At 40.4% G+C, this 18,776-nt stretch overlaps 1 protein-coding gene across 2 annotated transcripts in view; it reads right to left on the bottom strand.

Annotated features, from left to right (window-relative positions):
• Positions 1–17,353, bottom strand: part of LOC126035457 (nuclear cap-binding protein subunit 1-like) — a 73,612-nt gene extending 56,259 nt beyond the window's left edge. The window contains exons 1-10 of one of the 2 annotated variants that reach the window (XM_049794066.1): positions 17,191–17,353; positions 15,653–15,738; positions 14,752–14,852; positions 13,006–13,162; positions 11,419–11,526; positions 10,473–10,594; positions 9,914–9,983; positions 7,714–7,929; positions 4,192–4,289; positions 1,007–1,070 (exon numbers count right to left, since the gene is read on the bottom strand). In XM_049794066.1, the coding sequence (XP_049650023.1) occupies positions 1,007–1,070; positions 4,192–4,289; positions 7,714–7,929; positions 9,914–9,983; positions 10,473–10,594; positions 11,419–11,526; positions 13,006–13,162; positions 14,752–14,852; positions 15,653–15,738; positions 17,191–17,227 (1,059 nt within the window). In that variant the 5' untranslated portion in view covers positions 17,228–17,353. Of the gene's footprint in view, positions 1–1,006; positions 1,071–4,191; positions 4,290–7,713; positions 7,930–9,913; positions 9,984–10,472; positions 10,595–11,418; positions 11,527–13,005; positions 13,163–14,751; positions 14,853–15,652; positions 15,739–17,190 lie in introns of those variants that run through there. The other variant, XM_049794065.1, reaches the window with a different exon arrangement.
• Between the last annotated feature and the right edge of the window lie 1,423 nt (positions 17,354–18,776).

Here is an 18,776-nt window from a genome sequence, read left to right as displayed (position 1 = left end):
ATGATGTGCGATAACTGTTTTTGGAAGTAATGTGCAACTGAGCATAAAGTAATATTCTGTAAAATAGTTGCACAAACACCTGAAGTTTTATGGTCCCTGAAAGTACTTAGATGTTAACAGCAGAAAAACTTTACTAACTCTAAGATTTCTCTTGACTGAATTTGGAGTACAGAAAGTGTCTCAAGCTGACCAAAACTAAGTTTCAGGACATTCAGAATATTTGGGATTTTGTTGCAAAGTTGAATTGTTAATCCCATCTTGATTAAGGTAATTATTCCACAATCTTATGACTTCTTGCAATTAGCTCTGAATTTCATTTCCAGTTACACTTTTTTAAGTTTTTCACATGACTATTTGCTGTTATTATGGCAATCACTTTTTATCTTTTAACTTTAGATAGGAGTTTTTGAAGCAAGTTTTATACAGCTCTGCATCTTGTTAGCAGTCCACTGAAAGGAGGCAGCAAGAGGAAAACTACATTCCTAATCCCATATATATTTATGGTTATTTAAAATCCTCCAACTTGAAGAAGAAAACATACCACTGTTTCACAACAAATGCCTTTCAGGGGCATTGGTATACAATTCATCCAAGTGACTTTGAAGATCACTAAAAAAAGACTAACTTAAGTAACATTTATTCACAAGATCTTTTAAGTGCAGTCATCTCCAAGACACTCTAGCACACTGGAATGATTAACACAGAAAAACATCCAAGAGCAGCTTGAGAAATACCACGACTTGGAATGCTGTTGCACCATAAGATCCTGATTCCCAAACAAGGCTCCTAAACATCACATAAATAAATTAATAACAATAGTAATAATAATAGTAATAATAATAGTTGAATTTATTATCATTATCTAACCTGTTCAAAGCCATTGCACTTTAAGTCAACAGGATAAGACTGCAGACTCCTGAGTCATAGTGTAATTTAATAGATCCATCATGGAGTTAATTGGGGTTTGTTACTTTGGAAATAAAGAGGTTATCTGTAAAACACATACCTCTACTATGTGGTAGTTCAAGGGGATCTTATTGTTTCCTGGATAGCTCAACAACTGTGCAGCACTGTAAGTTAACAGATGCATTTAGTTTAAACTGAAACACAGCAAAAATGATGTAGATACTAAACAGACATGAAATATTTAATTCTTTGCAAGAGTTTACCCTTATGAAGCAGGTAAAATAAGCAGACCTCAAAGACTGAAATCGTCTATTTATCCACAGAACACATACAAAAAACCTGGCACAAGCTCTTAGCAGTACCTGAACCATGGTTCGGAGAAACACATTTCATCTCCATACCCAAGCAATGCTTAAAGACATACTGCTAAACAAAACACACAGTTTTACATAAACCCTCAGTGACCTGTGATGCTGTCATCTGTCCACTAAAGGACAAACTACATTGGTATATCAGGAAAAATAATTTAAAAAAATATCCAAACAATAGATTTGCTTTCCAGTCATTCTCAACCCATCAAACTAATGGGCTACAGAATAGATAATAGTGTTACAAATTAATTGATTAAAAGATACAGCATCACCCATTATTTATAAAAAGCAAAAAATGCTATTTTTCAAATTTTAGCTCTCTAGCACTTCTTATAACCCCCCTCTAGTCTTACTTTCTTTGGAGAAATAAAGAAGTTCCCTCCATTAACTTCAACAGCACTGGATTTCTAGTCTCTGCCAAGTCAAAAAGCTGTAACCAAAAACCTACAACACATATCTGCACCAAAAACACTATTCCTGCCTAATTTTTGCACAGTATACCAAGTTTGCTGGCTCTTACTTGAGAGCACAAGAGAGCTAAATATCTGTGGTAAATTATCTGGGTTACCAGTTACCCATATCAGATATTATTTCAGCAGAAATGAAGAAATGTAACTGGACTGTTGCCTGGCAGCAAAAAGAATTGCAAGAGAAGTGTTAAGATTGGCCTCAATGGAAAATTAATAGGAATGTCTGGGTGTGAAAGCACCAGAAAGAAGAGAGGGAAGGAAGGCCCTGAGTACATCCACCCCCAAGGTTTTGTTGCTGGACTGCAGCAGGTTAGCCTTGGCTAACAGCCAACACCACACACACACCCTGCCCCGCCCCACCCCACCCCTAGCTGCTCACTCACCCCCCTCTCCCACAAGATGGGGAGAAAACCAAAGGAAGATGAAAAGACTCATGGATCAAGATAATGACAGTTTAATAGGGAGAGCAAAAGCTGCACATGCAAGCAAAGCAAAATAAGGATTTCATTCGCTACTTCCCATTGGCAGGAGGATGTCCAGCTGCTTCCTGGAAAGCGGAGCCTTAGCATATGTAATGGCTGCTTGGGGAAAACAAACACCATAACCATGAACGTCTCCCCCTTCCTCCTCCTTTTCCCAAAGTTTTATTGCTGAGCACAATGTCATATGGTACGGACTATCCCTTTGGTCGGCTGGGGTCAGCTGTCCTGGCTGTGTCCCCTCCCAGCCTCTTGCCTACCCCCAGCCTACTTGCTGAGGGGGCAGTAACAGAGAAGGCCTTGATGCAGTGCAAGCACTGCTCAGCAATAGCTAAAACATTGGTGTGTTACCAACACTATTTTGGTCACAAATCCAAAGCACAGCGCCATACGGACTGCTATGAAGAAAATTAACTCCATCCCAGCCAGACCCATTACGTGGCCTTAAAATAATGGCTTAGAAGAATGCTCAGCAGAGGTTCCCACCCAGCCTTTTTTTCCCTGGGAGCTGCTTTTAAGCTGAGGTTCTTGCGCCTGGCCCTGCATGAGCTACACTGCAGTTGTGTTGCGGCTATGCCTACACCTGAGCTTTTACCTCCCCGATTCTGACCCACTGACTTGACCTCAGCCCTGCCTCATCACTACAGACTTGCCTGGTGATCACTGGACTGTGCTTGACCCTGGTTATCATCATGGACCCGCTCTGCTCTTGATTGGGTCTTGAGGGACTGCACCCTGTCAGTGCGGCCACTGCCCTGCCTGTGCTGGGGTCACCCTCAGCTCCTCTTTCCTTGCAGGGCACCCTACCCTTGTGGCTCCCTGACAGGCTATAAGAGCGTATGTTAACGTCACCTAGATTTACAGGTCATCAAGATCCTAGCACACCTCTACCTGCAACTTATCAGGATACCAAACTTGGGGAAAGGAAGGGCAGCCTAAAAGAAGTGATAGCCCACATCCAGACTAAAAGATTCAAGCCATTAAGAGATAATGGTGGGAAGATAGAAGAGGGTAGGAGCCATAAGACACACAGATAAGGAGATACAGAACAGAAACAGTGAGCAAATCCTACTGACTCTCAGAGGTGTCCAACACAGGATGGAAAGACAAAAGATTGCAACTACTTGTCAACTCCTTAAGCATACAAAAAGGCCCCAAACCAACACACAGTTGCCAAATGAAGAACAACCCAGGAGACATAAGGAGGACTCAGTAGCTGGTGGGAATCCCTTGTCCTTGTCGATTCAAGTCACCTTGAACAGATTACCTACATACAGCCATCTTGGTGCCCAACTGCTGGACAGACCACTTGGGACTCACTCATGTTTTGATGCCTGAGAGGGTGAGCGTGAATGAGCTTTACTTCAGTTTTATTTTAAAATTAAACCATCTTCCTTCCCCATAAGGTCTATTATTGAGATTTGCTACATTGTTGCAACATCCATTTCCTACAGCTGCATAGAACTTTAAATAATAAACTTTGTTGACACTGTACTGGCTCCCATGCAGACCTAGCCCAATTATCTCTTCCGTATAATTACAAAAAGAGGAAAAAAGAATGGGATGAAGAAGAAGCAGGAGCAACAGGAAACTTCCAGACAGAGCCAGTTCAACATTCGCTGTGCTTGTGCTGGAAAGCACGGTACAAACACATTGAGAGTCTCTGCAGCACTGCAAAGAGTGGGTCTGTGCCATCCTCTGTAGAGAAATCCTGGATAATCCAGGATGCAATCATCAGGGTGCCTCAGCCCTACTGAATTACATGAACAATCCATGATCAGGATACTCCAGCCTCACATTATTCCAGATAACAGTGTCAACCATAGTTCACTGAACACTTCAGGAAATGATGAATTTCAAACTTTTACTTAAATGTTGTTGGGCTTTGAAGGTCCCTGATGTTAGGGGAAGCCATGATTGTATATAAACAGTGCCGGGAACCCATAACAATAAGCAGCATCCTACCAAGTCTTTCTCTCTTTCCAGTGGGATTTGATGATGCAGTGGAGGTTTTCTTCTATTACAAATCTTTCAACAGAATGACTGCCAGGCATGACAGGGCCCTATTAAAATGGAATCAAGATTGATGAAAGATCACTGTAGAGAAACACAGGTTTTTTAATACGCGCACACATACACATATATATAAATAAAAGTAAAACTTGAGGGATTGAATTAGGCACTCATGGAGATTTAACATCAGCAAGTTTTAGAGTCAACAGCTAAAAGACAGGCTTCAAACTTCAGTACAAAGTTACCAAATACAACATTATCATAAGATTTTAGATTTTTGTACCAGATTTGTACATGAATCATGTAAAAAAAATCTTATAAACAAATAGCCAGCTATGATTTCAACTGCACCCATATTTACAATGAAACAGTTTTGGTGCTGTTTATAGTTTGTTAATTTCATGTACAAGATTTAAGTACTTCTATATTTAGGCAGCTGGGACCATGCTAAACAATTGATGTTTTGCACCTTTTGCTTCTTCAAGTTACACAGAATTATTATACATCGGGAGTGTATTAATACACGCTTCATCTTTTCCAGTTACAGCACAGATCAGAGTGATCTGGGAACTGACAATGCAGCCTGCTCTAGTTGCAAAGTGAAAACATTGCAGCTTTAATCATCTCAGTGTTCTGTCTTTATGCTGGTTATAAAAACATAGTTTAATAGCTAGCTTAACAAACATGCTTTACTTCATCATTAGTCCACAGCGTGGCTTAGTTGTATATTCACTGTCTGTTACTATGCATCAGCTGATGCAAGAACTCAAGCTGCAAGAACTTGTTTGCATACCAGTACCTTATTATCCTTTACAGCCTTGTAAAACTAGACCCAAAGCATCACAAACCCACATTTATATAGCAAGTGCAATACTTGCAAAATCTCACTGTAAAACTAAAGAACTATCAAGGTATAAAGCATGCAAGAGTGACTATAGGCCATACTGGTAGAGGAGTGGTGTTGCATGTTAAAGGGAGCACAGATGCAAATCAGATCAACAAGCTAAACATGTAAATAAGTAACAGAAGCCTGACGGATTGAAATTCCAGGCCTAAACAGGGAAAAGATGTAGTATTTGACTACGTGAATGACGGTGACAGCAACACAGGCTATAACATGCCAACTAAAAAATACACTACTGCATTTTTTCATTTTACATACTCTAGCTTCAAAAAGGGTGTTATGAATAGAAACTAAAAGGGGCAGCTAAAAAGTTCCATTTTTGAGGGTGGCACAGAGACTATTTAAAGTTACTGCGCAGCAAATGCATACTATTTGCTGAGAGAGGCTTGCAAAGAGGCAAAAAGGAAATCAGACGTGCTAAACAGTAGTACAAGAGAGGTTAGCAAAAGGAATCCTGAAAGCTGAAGTTGTGTCTAGATGAAGACATGCCAACAAGTGATTACCCACCGAAGAGTTCACGGAACTTGAGAATGAAATAGCTGACCTATTAATTGGGGTGCATATCCTCTCATTCAAAATCAACCTGATGTCTAATCAACTAAGATGATATCAATTGTAAAGGTCTTTCAGGAAACTGCAAACCAGCAAGGCTGACTTCCATATTGGGCAAATTATTGAAAACTATTAAAAAAATAATAGCATTAGTAGGCATAAGCATAAATGCTGTTTGGGGAAGAGGCAGCACAGCTTTTGTGAAGTCAGGCCTCTCAAACTCATTGGAGCTCTCTGAAGAAGTCAACAATCGTGTGTAGATATGAGAAACATGGCTGACAGCCTAGCTGGATCTTCAAAAGTCTTTCATGTAAACTAAGCAACCACAGTATAAGAGGAATATATAAGAGGGTCACCAGGAGAACCCCACAGGAATCTATCCAGGGACCTGTGCCATTCAGCAGACCCATAAATTATCTGGAAAGGAAGCAGGCATTGGATATGAAAAAGCTTGCAGATGCTACTTTTAAATAATTTGGTAACAACAAGGGCCATCCATGAAAAATCGCAGATAAAAAAAAAACCTTCAGAAACTTGGTGTCTGGGTGTTAAAGCAGAAGATAACTGTGGGAGCAGCTCGGAACACCTGGCATTTGTTTTCAAGAGTGACCATTAGAATTTGTTGTGCTGCATGTTGGCCAAGCCTTTGAAGAACTAGTTTTACAAGGTCAGGTTGGAGGATGGCCTTGCATAGGCCTGGGAAGATGTGGCTGAAGACAGTCACAAGTATGTGTATGGAATGTTTTTATCTTTAACTGTTCTGAGGACTGGCAAACATCCCAGCTGAGCCAGATATGCGCTCCTGTGTTAGTAGTATTTATTGGCTGTATGCCATTAGTTCTTTCTAGATCTTTGTTGAAACATATATAAGTTTGATCCTTTTGTGAAATAAAGGGAATCTTGCACAGAGAGCTTGAGTGCTTAATTCAGTTGCCGCAGATAACCATAAAATGACTGGCTGACTTTTGCCTACAGATGGGAAAAATAGACCAGCTTCACATATAAAGTGGTGAGCATTGAACTGCCCTCTATTGTTCAGGAATGCAAACTTGGTTGTGACATAGTTCTATACAAACTTTATCTCAGTATTCAATAACAGACTGGACTTATCAGAAAAGGATTAGGGAACAACACTGAACATTATGCCACTGTATAGGTTCATGGTGCATCCACATCTTCCATTCCATATGCAGTTCTAGTCATACTCGCCACTCTCCCCTCCCCCAACAGGATATAGCAGTATAGCAGAACTAGAAAAATTTCAGAAAAAGGTGATGGCGGTGACCTAGGGTATAGAACAGCTTCTGTATAAGGAACAATTAGACAGGCTACTATCATCCAACTTAGAAAAAACACAGTTGAGCCAGGATATGCTAGAGATTTTATAAATGATGAATTGCCTAGAGAGGTTAGAGAGAACAAATGTTTGTTGTCTCTTCCCATGCAAGAGTTGGGGGCCATCAAATGAAGCTAACAGGTGAAAAAGTGCTTGGGGAAAGCATTTGCTTTTCTTCCCCTATGCCTAAATTCTCTTGTCAAAACATCTGCTCCTGGCCACTGCTGGAGACAGAAATGGGGCTAGATGGACTTTTGATCTAACCCAGGTCAACCACTATGTTCCATGATCTATATCAACCAATTTGAACAGATGGGTAGAGAATAGTCTTCAATGTATAAAGTTCCTATAAGCAGCCAGGCTAAGGAAACCCAAACCACCATCCTCACCAGAAGGAGAGTCTGCTACCCAAACACAGTTATATTATTAGACATCAGAGAATCCATTCAAGACATATCCTTAATGAAAACATCTGAAAATCACTTATTAAATTTTAAACTTCAATAATCTACCTGTCAGCATTAACTCTGTCATCTAGTTAATCTCCCCAGCAGTATCAAAATGTAATTACTGCTAACTTTCACACTGATAACCATTCTGGGAGAGGTGATACTGCATCTTGACCAGCACTGCCTTGCAACCCCCCCATTGCACATTCAGTTCCACCTTAGCAAATACATACCTCTGGGTCATCTGTGTAGTCAAACATCCGAAAAATAACCCTTGGCATTGGGTACACTGAATCTTCAGTGTGAGGCGGAGGAGTGAATGGAGGCAGGTTATGCTGCAATGCTTCGCAAAGAATACTGTCAAAGGCAAGGTAAGGCCTCAGAATGTGTCTGTCTTGCCAACGGTCTTTTTTCAACTTCTGAATCTGGGCCCAAAGGCAATCCAGGTACTGAAGAAAAAGACACAAAATATCAGACATGGTGAATTTTATAACTGAACTTGTAGCTCCCTGTGATGTATGGGCTATCAAACATTTAGGTAAACTCCTTATTGCATTCAGAAAAAAAACACCCAAACCCAAGCAGCTACTTAAATTGCTTATTAGAAGCCATCTAATGATTCAGTAAACCAAGAAACAACTTAGCAACTCTGAACAGCAATCTTGCTCCTAATTTCACACATTAAAGGCATCTGCCATTTTACTAGTAAAATAAACACCAGAATGCAGTCCAGGAGTCCAAGTGTGATACACAAATTCACTGCATCAATATTAATTCAGTCAACATCCATTCATTCCAAAAGAGCTACATTATTTCAATATTACAATTAAAGATTTAAATACAGTCTAAGAGATACTAAATTGAGGGGGAGCAGTTAATACAAGCAGAGCAGGGCTGATGTTCAGAGGGACCTGGACAGGCTGAAGAAATGTGCTGACAGGAACCTCATGCAGTTCAACAAAGGCAAATGCCAAATCCTACACCTGGGGAGGAACAACTCCAGGCACCAGTATATGCTGGGGGCTGACTAGCCAGAAAGCAGCTTTGCAGAAAAGGACCTGGGGGTCCTGGTTGAACAAGTTAAACATAAGCCAGCAGTGCACCCTTGCAGCAAAGAAGGCCAATCACATTCTGGGCTTTATCGGCAAGGGTGCAGCCAGCAGGTCAAGGGAAGTGATCCTTCCCCTCTATTCAGTACTTGTAAGGCCACATCTGAAGTGCTGTGTACAGTATTGGGCTCCTCAGTACAAGGCAGACATTGATATATACTGGAGCGAGTCCAGTGGAGGAAAAAGCAAAAGCTCAATAAAAAAAAATAATAAAATAATCATCCCATATCAGCCACCTCTCCCCTCTAATACTTTTGGTTTAATTATGAAAGAGTGTGCAATTAGTGCTACATAACATTTGCATGTATCTGTTTAGCACTTTCTAGAGCTGTAAAAAGCAAAGCCACTGCAGGAAGAACACTCTAAAGGTTTTCTTTTTGAAGAAGGGAAACATTTTAATGGGTAAATTACCTCTTCCTTCTCCAAAAGGTACTTTCAGTACAGAGCCTTGTAACCCCATTTCCCAAGAACAGTACGTTCAGTGACCATTCCTTGTTTAGCAGCATTTCCTAAAGGGGACTCTCCCAAAACAACAAAATGCTCTCCCACTCATGCAATGCAGCTCTAAGTTTTAGCCCAAGACTTGGAAGAGAACTTCTTACCTAGAATCCATTTGGAATAAAGACACATGGGAGGGCGATTCAAAAGAATTAAATTTATTCTTAAAGCACCTTTAATTTTAAAATTCCAAAGAACACTTGTCCTGGTTTCAGCTGGGATAGAGTTAACTGTCTTCCTAGTAGCTGGTACAGTGCTATGTTTTGAGTTAGGTATGAGAAGAATGTTGATAACACTGATGTTTTCAGTTGTTGCTCAGTATTGTTTAGATTATAGTCAAGGATTTTTCAGCTTCTCATGCCCAGCCAGGGCACAAGAAGTTGGCACAAGACACAACCAGGGCACCTGACCCAAACTGGCCAATGGTGTATTCCATACCATGTGATGTCCCATCTAGTATAGGAACTGGGAAGTGGGGGTGGGGAATCGCTGCTCAGGGACTGGCTGGGTGTCGGTCGGTGGGTGGTGAGCAATTGCCCTGCGCATCATTTGTACATTCCAGTCCTTTCATTATTACTATTGTGATTTTATTAGTGTTATCATTATTAGTTTCTTCTTTTCTGTTCTATTAAACCGTTCTTATCTCAACCCATGAGTTTTACTTCTCTTCCCGATTTTCTCCCCCATCCCACTGGGTGGGAGGGGAGTGAGTGAGCAGCTGTGTGGTGCTTAGTTGCTGGCTGGGGTTAAACCACGACAACACTTCAGCCAAATAATTCTTTTAAAGCATCTTTTAAACAGTACAAAAGAAATAAAGCCTACTTGCCTCTTCTTGTGGATGTGGTTTATCAGCACTCCAAACTTGTAACATGGGTACATGAATCTTCTGGCGACGCCTGTTTATTACAGGAAAGAAAACCTAACACTTAAAAAGCTGATCTAAGCAAGCAATGTTTTCTTGTTGTGAGCATACTACTATTTGGTCTATTGAGCTGATGAGGTCTGCAGTAGTATAAAAACAGGTTTGTGAACAGTTAAATTATAACTAACACCTAGTCTCAATGGCAGTGTTAACTCAAATCACTTGGAGAAAGACACACACACAAACAGACACACAGACACAGGTGACCAGCAGCCTAGTCATAACAACGCAGACATGTATGCGTCAAGAAAATATTACCTTCAACACACACAGAAGTTGAGAGTGATACTTAAGTTGTTTAGATTCATAAACCTCTCCATCTATTTTATTTCTCAGGGTCTTTTCCTCACAGTTGTTTGGGTCTAAGAATTTAGAGTATTTCTAAATTAACAATAATCAAAGTTATTGATCCATACTTGAATAGGTACCAGAAAGAGTATATTTTTTACTGGTTATAGCTTACTTCAGATAGCTTTCTGTGTGGGACAAGAGGCGATCTATTTCAGCATCTTTCTTCTCATACAACTCCTTTCCAACCCAAGGCAAAGATGACAGAAATGCAAACACATACCAATCACATCGTACCTACAGGAAATAAATTAAAAAGGGATTTCTTTGACAAACTTATTGAATTTGTCTCAATGCAAAGAGTAGCAAGCCCAGGAGTATTTAAGGGGATGTAGAGATCAGCTCCAGTTAAATCAGCAATCAATACTTGGGATTAAAACTGTGTGTCAGTTCAAGCTCCTGAAGACGTGTCAAGAGCCTGTTTGAAAACAGGAATGTACAATTCAAGAGGCAGACATTTAGACATACAGTATATTTGGAGACCCACACAAAAACCCTTCTACAGAGCCTCTTTACTTAAATCAAAGTTACCAATGCCAAGTTTCCTGAAGAATTTCTTTTAAAACTCTTAACAAAGAAAAAAAGTTAAATTTAAGTTGAACTAAGCTATCAGCAGAATGATATAATAATTGACCCTTCCATAAAGTAGGCATATGCAACCCATAAGGTGCATCACTGTTACAGTGACCTTAACGTGATCTATGAATTCTTTAGGCTACTGCAATGCACTCATCGGCAAAGAAAGAACTAAACTCAATTACCATAGTCCACGGTGCATTAGCTGGATTGGCAGCCAAGGAAAAAACATATTCTTACCTGAAAGATGTTATATTTTATTTGGAACATGACAAAACTCACTGAGTATTATATACTTGCCAGAAGCAAAGGAAAAGAAATTTACTTGAGTTACCTCACTACAGAAGACTTAACTATATCACTGTATGCATGTATTGTCTAACTCACAGGATCCTTTTATTCATGCTAAGTGAATGTTTTATTCATAATAAAGTGAAATTGTGTAAAAACAGCACAACACTTGAGATGGCAGTTACTACGCTTACTTGTGGTATATCTTCCTCCTGTGTCACACTCACAAAGTTCTCAAACATGGCTACCATTGAAGGTGCAGCTATTACGTGACAATTCACAAGATCAGATAGAAAACGAACCTATTGAACAACAAAAAACCATGTTATTTTATTAAATTTTTAAATGAATACTCTTGCATTCAACTACACAAAAAGAAATAAGCATTAATTCAACTTTAAAGGAGGTGGGGAGGAGAGGGATGGACACACGAGGGGAGGGGGAAGGGGGGAAAGAGGGCACAACAGAGCAGGGGGGAAAATGGATGGGACACACAGTGACAGCTGGAGAAAGATGTGAGAGGGAGACACAGGGAACGCGCAAGCCAAAACACATGAGGTAGAGTGAATGACAGGGTGGGAGCCTGAGAAAGAACGAACCAGAGGGCACCAACAGTTGACAGCTAAAGAAAGAACGAGTGAGACACAGAGAACGCAATCCAGTGCATGATAGTTAGAGCATATCACAGGGAGGGAACTGGAGAAAGCAGGAGCAAGAGAGCGAGCCAGAGGGCATGAGCTTAAGAATGAGTGAGACACGAGGCATGAGCCAGAGCGCATTACAGGGTGGTAGCTGGAGAAAGAACAAGCGAGAGAGTGAGACACAGGGCACAAGCCAGAGAAAGAAATAGCCAGCAAGACACAAGGCAGGGGCTGGAAAGAGCATGCATGAGACACAGGGCAGGGTCCTGCGAGCGAGAGAGCATGACACGGGGCAGGGGCAAGAGTCAGAGAGATAGAGACATAGGGAGTGGGCAAGGGGTGGGGCAGGGGAGCTGTTGGGGTGAGACACAGAGTAACACACACACAGTATGCAAGACTGAAGATGGAAATTCACTTTTTGCATGTATACATCAGTGTTAAATCAGTATGCTGCTCATCCATGACTTTCATACAAAACGCATTTCTATGGTCACTTATCCATAACTTGAACTAGTTTCATACAGACAGACCCTTAAAATCACTGCCATTGTCAGGTTTTAACAAGGCACCAAACTAATGGTATGCTGCTAATCAAACTGAAGTCATTTCAAAAGGAGCCAGCACTGAAAATTACCCACTTGGTCTTCGTTACTCACAAGCAGGATGAGCATACAGGACTGATTACAGCCATCCAATATAACCTATCTACTTGGGAATAAGCTGCCTTTAAAATAAATAAATGGACCCAACAGGAACAGTATTTGTCTCTGAGTACAGTAGAAATGAATAGCTTTCATTCACCTTCTAAATTCTCCTGTAGAACAAATGGGGGGGGGGGGGGGGGGGGGAGAAAGAAAACCTCTGATTTCCTGAGAGCTAATTTGGCTGTGGGAAATTTCACACATAGTTTGGAGGTTGGTTTTGCAATCATAACCTAATTTTTCATCTCCTTAGGAAGGAATACCACACACTTTTTCCTGGCATGTCCATGGAGCACTACATGGGGATGCCAGAAAAGACCATGTTGCATACAGAAAACCTCCAGCCCCTCCGGATGTCAAAAGGAAGAGTAAGTAACATTGGGTGGGGATGGGGAGAGGAAGACTAGGGGAAAAAAGAGATGTGAAAGATTCCACTTACTAAGTACTCAGCTTCATTATACATGTTGACTTTCAAACATTCTTTGAGCTGACGAATCATGGCTTCTACAAATTCCCCACCAAAGTTGTAGTTCCTGGCATTCAGCAGCCCAACTAATGTTGTGTAAATGGTAAGCTTTTCTGGTAATAGACGTGCACTGATTTAAATGAAGAAAACCAAGCATTTTGTTAGATGTTCATTTATCACATGCCAACCACTGCATTTACATAGCATCTTTGAACCTGCTTTCTATAGGTTATGCTTCTCTTGTGTTTAAGCAAGGTAAACTGCTAACCTGACATTAGTTATATGTCCTGTGGACAAAAGATTACAGAACATCCTTTTTAGGACTATAATCCTTTAGGAATATATATACTACTTTTAACTACTTTTCAATATATTTTCTCTTGAATTATTTTTAACTCGTAAGCATTTAGTATTAGAGTAGGTTCTAAAACCTATAGCAACTACACTTTAAGACATTTTCAGCTGCAGTCTCCAACTCAGCAAAACTTTCAATCTGGACAAAAGCTGTTATTGAAGCAAAGGGCACAAGGTATCAGACTGGAATGACATTTGACAAAAGCTTCTAGTAATATAATTTTAAGTACTGCCAAAATATATCATTTAACAGAAAGTTTTGAAAGTATCAGTCTTTAAAAAAATAAAAATCCGTTAATTAAATATATATATATATATTAGAAACCATTCTGACTATTCTGCCTCATTTTCCAGTGCTTTATATACTCTATGGGAATATGGCCAAATAATACCATTTAAGACAACTTGTTCAGTGTAGCATAAGTTAGCCATTCTATTATAGTAGAACAGCAAGATTACACAAGAGATGTAAACATTTTACATCACTTAAAAGTTAAATTTGATTGTAAGCGTCTCAAACTTAAGTAAGCAATTTTCAGTATAAGGTCTTAAAGAAATAGACAGGTTAGGTCCTATTGTAACCACTTATTTTCTTCAAATGTTTTGTAAACGTGTAAGCTAACTCCATGCCTTCAAAGGCATTCAGCTGTTGTGGGAAACAGATATACTGTTTGACTCATGTTTATGAGCAGTGCTACAAAATGGATTTAAAGTTTCCTTACAGCTATAGCACAAGCCGGCACTGAAATACCACAGCCACACACTCCCAAAACATGGTATACTATTGCAGACCCCACACAATCCTCTCCTGGGACACGTCACCAGTGGCCCAACAGACACAGCAACTCTGTTCCAGTGCTTTGCTAGGGAGAGGAAGGAGTGCTGCTAGCCAAGGGGGGAGCCTACCTCTGGTCCCTTCATCTCTCCACTACTAGAGGGTAGGTTCATGGAGAGAGGAGCACCTCAGCCCCTAAAAAGGGGAATAGGAAAAGCAGGAATACAAAGATAAGAATCGGCACCCAACAGATTTTTGTATTCTTTAGTGACCGTTCAATTCAGAAACAAGATACTACCCAGCATATTCCCCATGGCAACGAGAAAGCAGCTCTGGGATCTACTCTGCTTATGACCTTGCGCACACATTTCAAGTGAGAGTACTGTACATGGATATTTTAATTGATTTATGCCCAAGTCAATAGACTAAGCTTCCCCTCAGATTTCTTTTGCCTGGAGTAAGACAAACCCTAAGCAATAACAGTGTTCAAGAAATAAAAGCTGTTCACACCATTTAAAGTACTTCAAATACTTAAACTTTTCTATTTAGCACAGATAACAGAGCACCTCCCAAATCTTCTGCATACGTACACAGTACAAAGAATTCTTAATATCTTGCTTTTATAGTTTGGTAGATCGGCTTCCAAGACACCAGCTAGACCCTCCAAGTTGCTCTCCAGAGAGGAAGTACTCTAAGAAGAAAAGAGCGTCTTCTCATCAATCAGGTACATCAACTATCCCCACAGTAACAAGCGGAAGACAAGCAAATAGGATAAAACAAAATATGACTTTGTATTTTCTTCCTGTTAGAAGTAATGATTCAAATTCCATTAGGAATTCACAATTTCTCTCATTTGCTAGAAATAAGAAGCAAAAATGACTAAGAGGAGCTTCAACTGTGACTTCTCCACAGCAAGGAGCTCTAGTGTTTTCCTAGGAAGTAAGAGTTAACATAGCTTCAGAGGTATCTCAGCAACCAAATTAAACATTATATTAATGGCATCAGGGGAAGTGAAATGACTACATAGCTTGTATGTGGCTTAAATTAAGGTATAAGAACCATCATATTTGTTGTCACCCTTTTTTCTACGCTTGTTACAAGCGCCAAACCCAACCAAGTCCCAAGATCAGTTGTAACATTGGTGGGGTCTGTTGTTGTTTGTGTGTTTGTGGTTTTTTGGTATGCATCTCATTAGTTTCCCTCTACTCCTTAAAAAAAATGGAAGCAGCGATAAAGTTCAGAGTTGGAATGATACCTCTTCACTAGTTATACTTCAGCATTGTATCACAGAGTTAGCATTTAAGAATTTTCTTTTTTAAAAACCCAGTTTTGCAGAGGCCAACAATTTTCCAGCTAGGAAGTTTCCAATAGATTTTCTTTATTTGGATCACTAATGTTCTATTAGCACATAAAAACATATAAGACAAAGAAAACAATGTATTATGTTCAAGGACCCTAAGTCACAAAACAAAATGGAAATAGTATTTATACCTTCTCTCCCACTCTGCATATTAAAGATTCAAGTCTCTCTTCAATTTCAGATGGCTCAGATGTTCTCCTCCTTTTGTGAGATTGCCCTGTTTCAATACATTACATATGTTATTTGCCTGCTGTGGTGGGTTGACCCTGGCCAGCAGCCAAGTATGCATGCAGCCACTTGCTCACTCCCCCCACCCCCAGCATGATGTGGGCGATAATAGGAAGAGCAACAGCGAGAAAACTCATGGATTGAGATAAAAGGCAGTTTAATAAGTGAAGAAGGGGGGCAGGAGGGAAACAAGTGATACAAAGGCAGTCACTCACCATCTCCCACCAACAAACCAATGCCTATCCAGTCTCTGAGTGACAACCACCTTGGAAAGACTACCCCCCAGTTTTATTGCTGAGCATGACGTTATATGTCATGGAATATCCCTTTGGTCAATTGGAGTCAGCTGTGTCCCCTCCCAACATCTCATCCACCCCCAGCCTACTCACTGGAGGGGCAAAGTGGGAAAAAGAAAAGGCCCTGACACTGTGCAAGCAGTGATCAGCAATAGCTAAAACATTAGTGTCTTATCAACACTGTTTTGGTCACAAAGTATAGCACCATATGGGCTGCTATGAAGAAAGTTAATTCCATCCCAGCCAGACCCAGTATACCTGCTTATTCTAAAAGAACTCTCGATACTTTTACTATTCCAGCAACATACTTCTAAGAAAAAAAGTCCTGACAAAGCATTCAAAATTGACCCAATAAACAAGAAAAACAAAAGTATAGCCATATTACTGATGACCTAATCCATGAAGTAGAAAGTTAACATTGTAGCTGTCTCAAATTTTATTTAGAAATAATTCTGCATTTCTGCTACAGTATGAGACAGCACGTGAGATAAACTAAACATACTTTACAGAGTTACCAGTTACTATGTATTTTGTTAGTGCTTTATAACACCTTCTTCAGCATACATTAAAAAAAAAAAAGATATTAAGAATCCTTGCTTATATTTTTAGGGTTTTTATAAGCTTAGAAAAAGCTGCACATCAAAGCAATTAAAAAAATGTGTGATTAAAAACCAGTTTATCTTTGCAATCAAAAGCTGAAAAAGCTAGTCGCAAAACTGTCCAACTCCCCGCTCACACAGATTTACGTTAAGAAAAACAGCATTTGAATCAGTTTCTGAAGTCGGTCGTTCTCCACTCAATGTTTTCTGAACGTTTTCTATTAAGCCTCTATAAGATGCGAGAACGTATCCTTCTGACTACACGTATGCAGAGCTGAGTGCTCCGATCAGTTTACTTTCACCCAGGGCGCTCCCTGTATTTGAGGCAGACCGAAGCAACGGCTCAGGACAGTCTTTAGCCCCAGTTATATAAAGCGATTCCTTGCACCAGAGCCGCCACCACCCCGAGCCAAAGGCGAGGGCAGCGCCGCGGGGAGTCACCTCAGCCGAGACCTGCCCCTCCCCCAGCCCTAAGGATGACACGGCCCCAAGCGCATGGTATGCGGAGTCCAGACGCTGGAACTGACTCACTCCATTCATGCTTACCATCGCTCTCGTCGCTGTGCCGCCGCCGCCGCGACATACTAGCACCGCCCCTGCGAGAAATCTGCGCGTGAAAGAGGAAAAAGCAGGAACGTTATACGCACAATAGGAGAAGGAAGAGCACTATGTAAAGACCATACAACAGGGACCAGAATATTTTCCTCCGCTTGCCCCCTCCCTACTTCCTGTTCGTCTCAATCTTCTTCCGGGGTAAAAGAGCAATAGGAAAAGCTACTGCCTTCTCTTTCGCGATTTCCCGCGACTCTCTGGGAGTTATCGCTATTCTACCTGTTTCTCTATAGTACAAAGAACTCGGATGATTTCTAAGATGGGGAAAAGAATAGACACCAAGTTAGTGATTTTTTTCCATTAAATGAAAAAGTTTTATTTCACTTGTGCCTGGTCTCTTTTGAAGGCTTATATTTTGCCCACTGCACGTGTGAATTGTGCTCTGTGGGCCCCACCCCAGGATACCTTACTGATGTCTGGTGACATCCCAAAGTTTCTAGTAGGCTCCCAGACACAAGCCACATTAGCTTTGATGATCTGACAAAGTAAGAAAATCCCTTGACAATTTGAAAAAGTTACTTGCTATAAGCAGGTTCGCATATGGCTCACACCTCACATCATCTAGCACAAGTTTGTTACCGAAAAAGCTGATCAAAGAAAGTCTCTACAACTCAATTTTGGAATTTTAGAAAGCAGGCATTCTTTATTGCAGCACTGGATGCACAAGGGATAGTTCCTCCTAGCGTGCATACCGCTACCTACAGCAAGCAAAGCTTATATTGTTCTAATATATACATATTCATTACATTTCCCGGAATTGTCGTACATATTCATGTTATTTCCCAGAAATTATTTACATAGTGTCTGCCCATTTGGGCATGTGCTATTAATTGGTCAGTGGTCTTTTGGGGTCTTCGAAACCCTCTGGTGGTCATTTTCTTGGTGTCCACTAATTGAACTCTCTCTTAAGGCATGCGCAGTGGAGGTCATCTCAGGTGGTTCATCTCTTCTTCCCATTTAGCTGGTCCTGGCAGGTTTTAATCACAAAGCTCAGCAGAACTTAAGGCTTCTTATCTATTTGTGCATACTGTTAACAAGACTCGAGGCTTTCTTATATACCAAAAGTTTCAAAGTCGCTCAAGCAAGCATAAATTAAGCACTACAAAAATACAATGGAGTCTTTCAACTCCAGCCTTACTCAACATCTCATGTCTATAAACAGACACACAGCAAGGAAAGCCAGCAACAGGAGGGAATACGAATAAGTAGGTCATGCTCTTCATAGATCCATTTTCTCCACCCTTGCAGCTATGCTAAAGGCTCAGATATGAATAAGTAGATGCAGAAGAATCTAGCTGCACGTGAGGGAGTCTAGCTTGTGCTGCTCAGAATTCATCCAAAAACTATCAATTTGAACAATTTGTGTTTCTTTATTTAGATAACACAAGTAACTGGATTCTTAGGATAAAATATTTCAAATTTAGCTTTTAAACAGGAGTTCTTGTGATGCCTTGAATAAAGGCTAGAGTTGAAACACTCCACTGTATTTTTATATAAATTAAGCACTACAAAGAGTGAAG

Source organism: Accipiter gentilis, chromosome W (genome assembly GCF_929443795.1).
Source record: "Accipiter gentilis chromosome W, bAccGen1.1, whole genome shotgun sequence".
Taxonomy (NCBI): domain Eukaryota; kingdom Metazoa; phylum Chordata; class Aves; order Accipitriformes; family Accipitridae; genus Astur; species Astur gentilis.
Note: the sequence above shows the minus strand (reverse complement) of the source record. Positions and strands in the feature narration are given on the sequence as shown.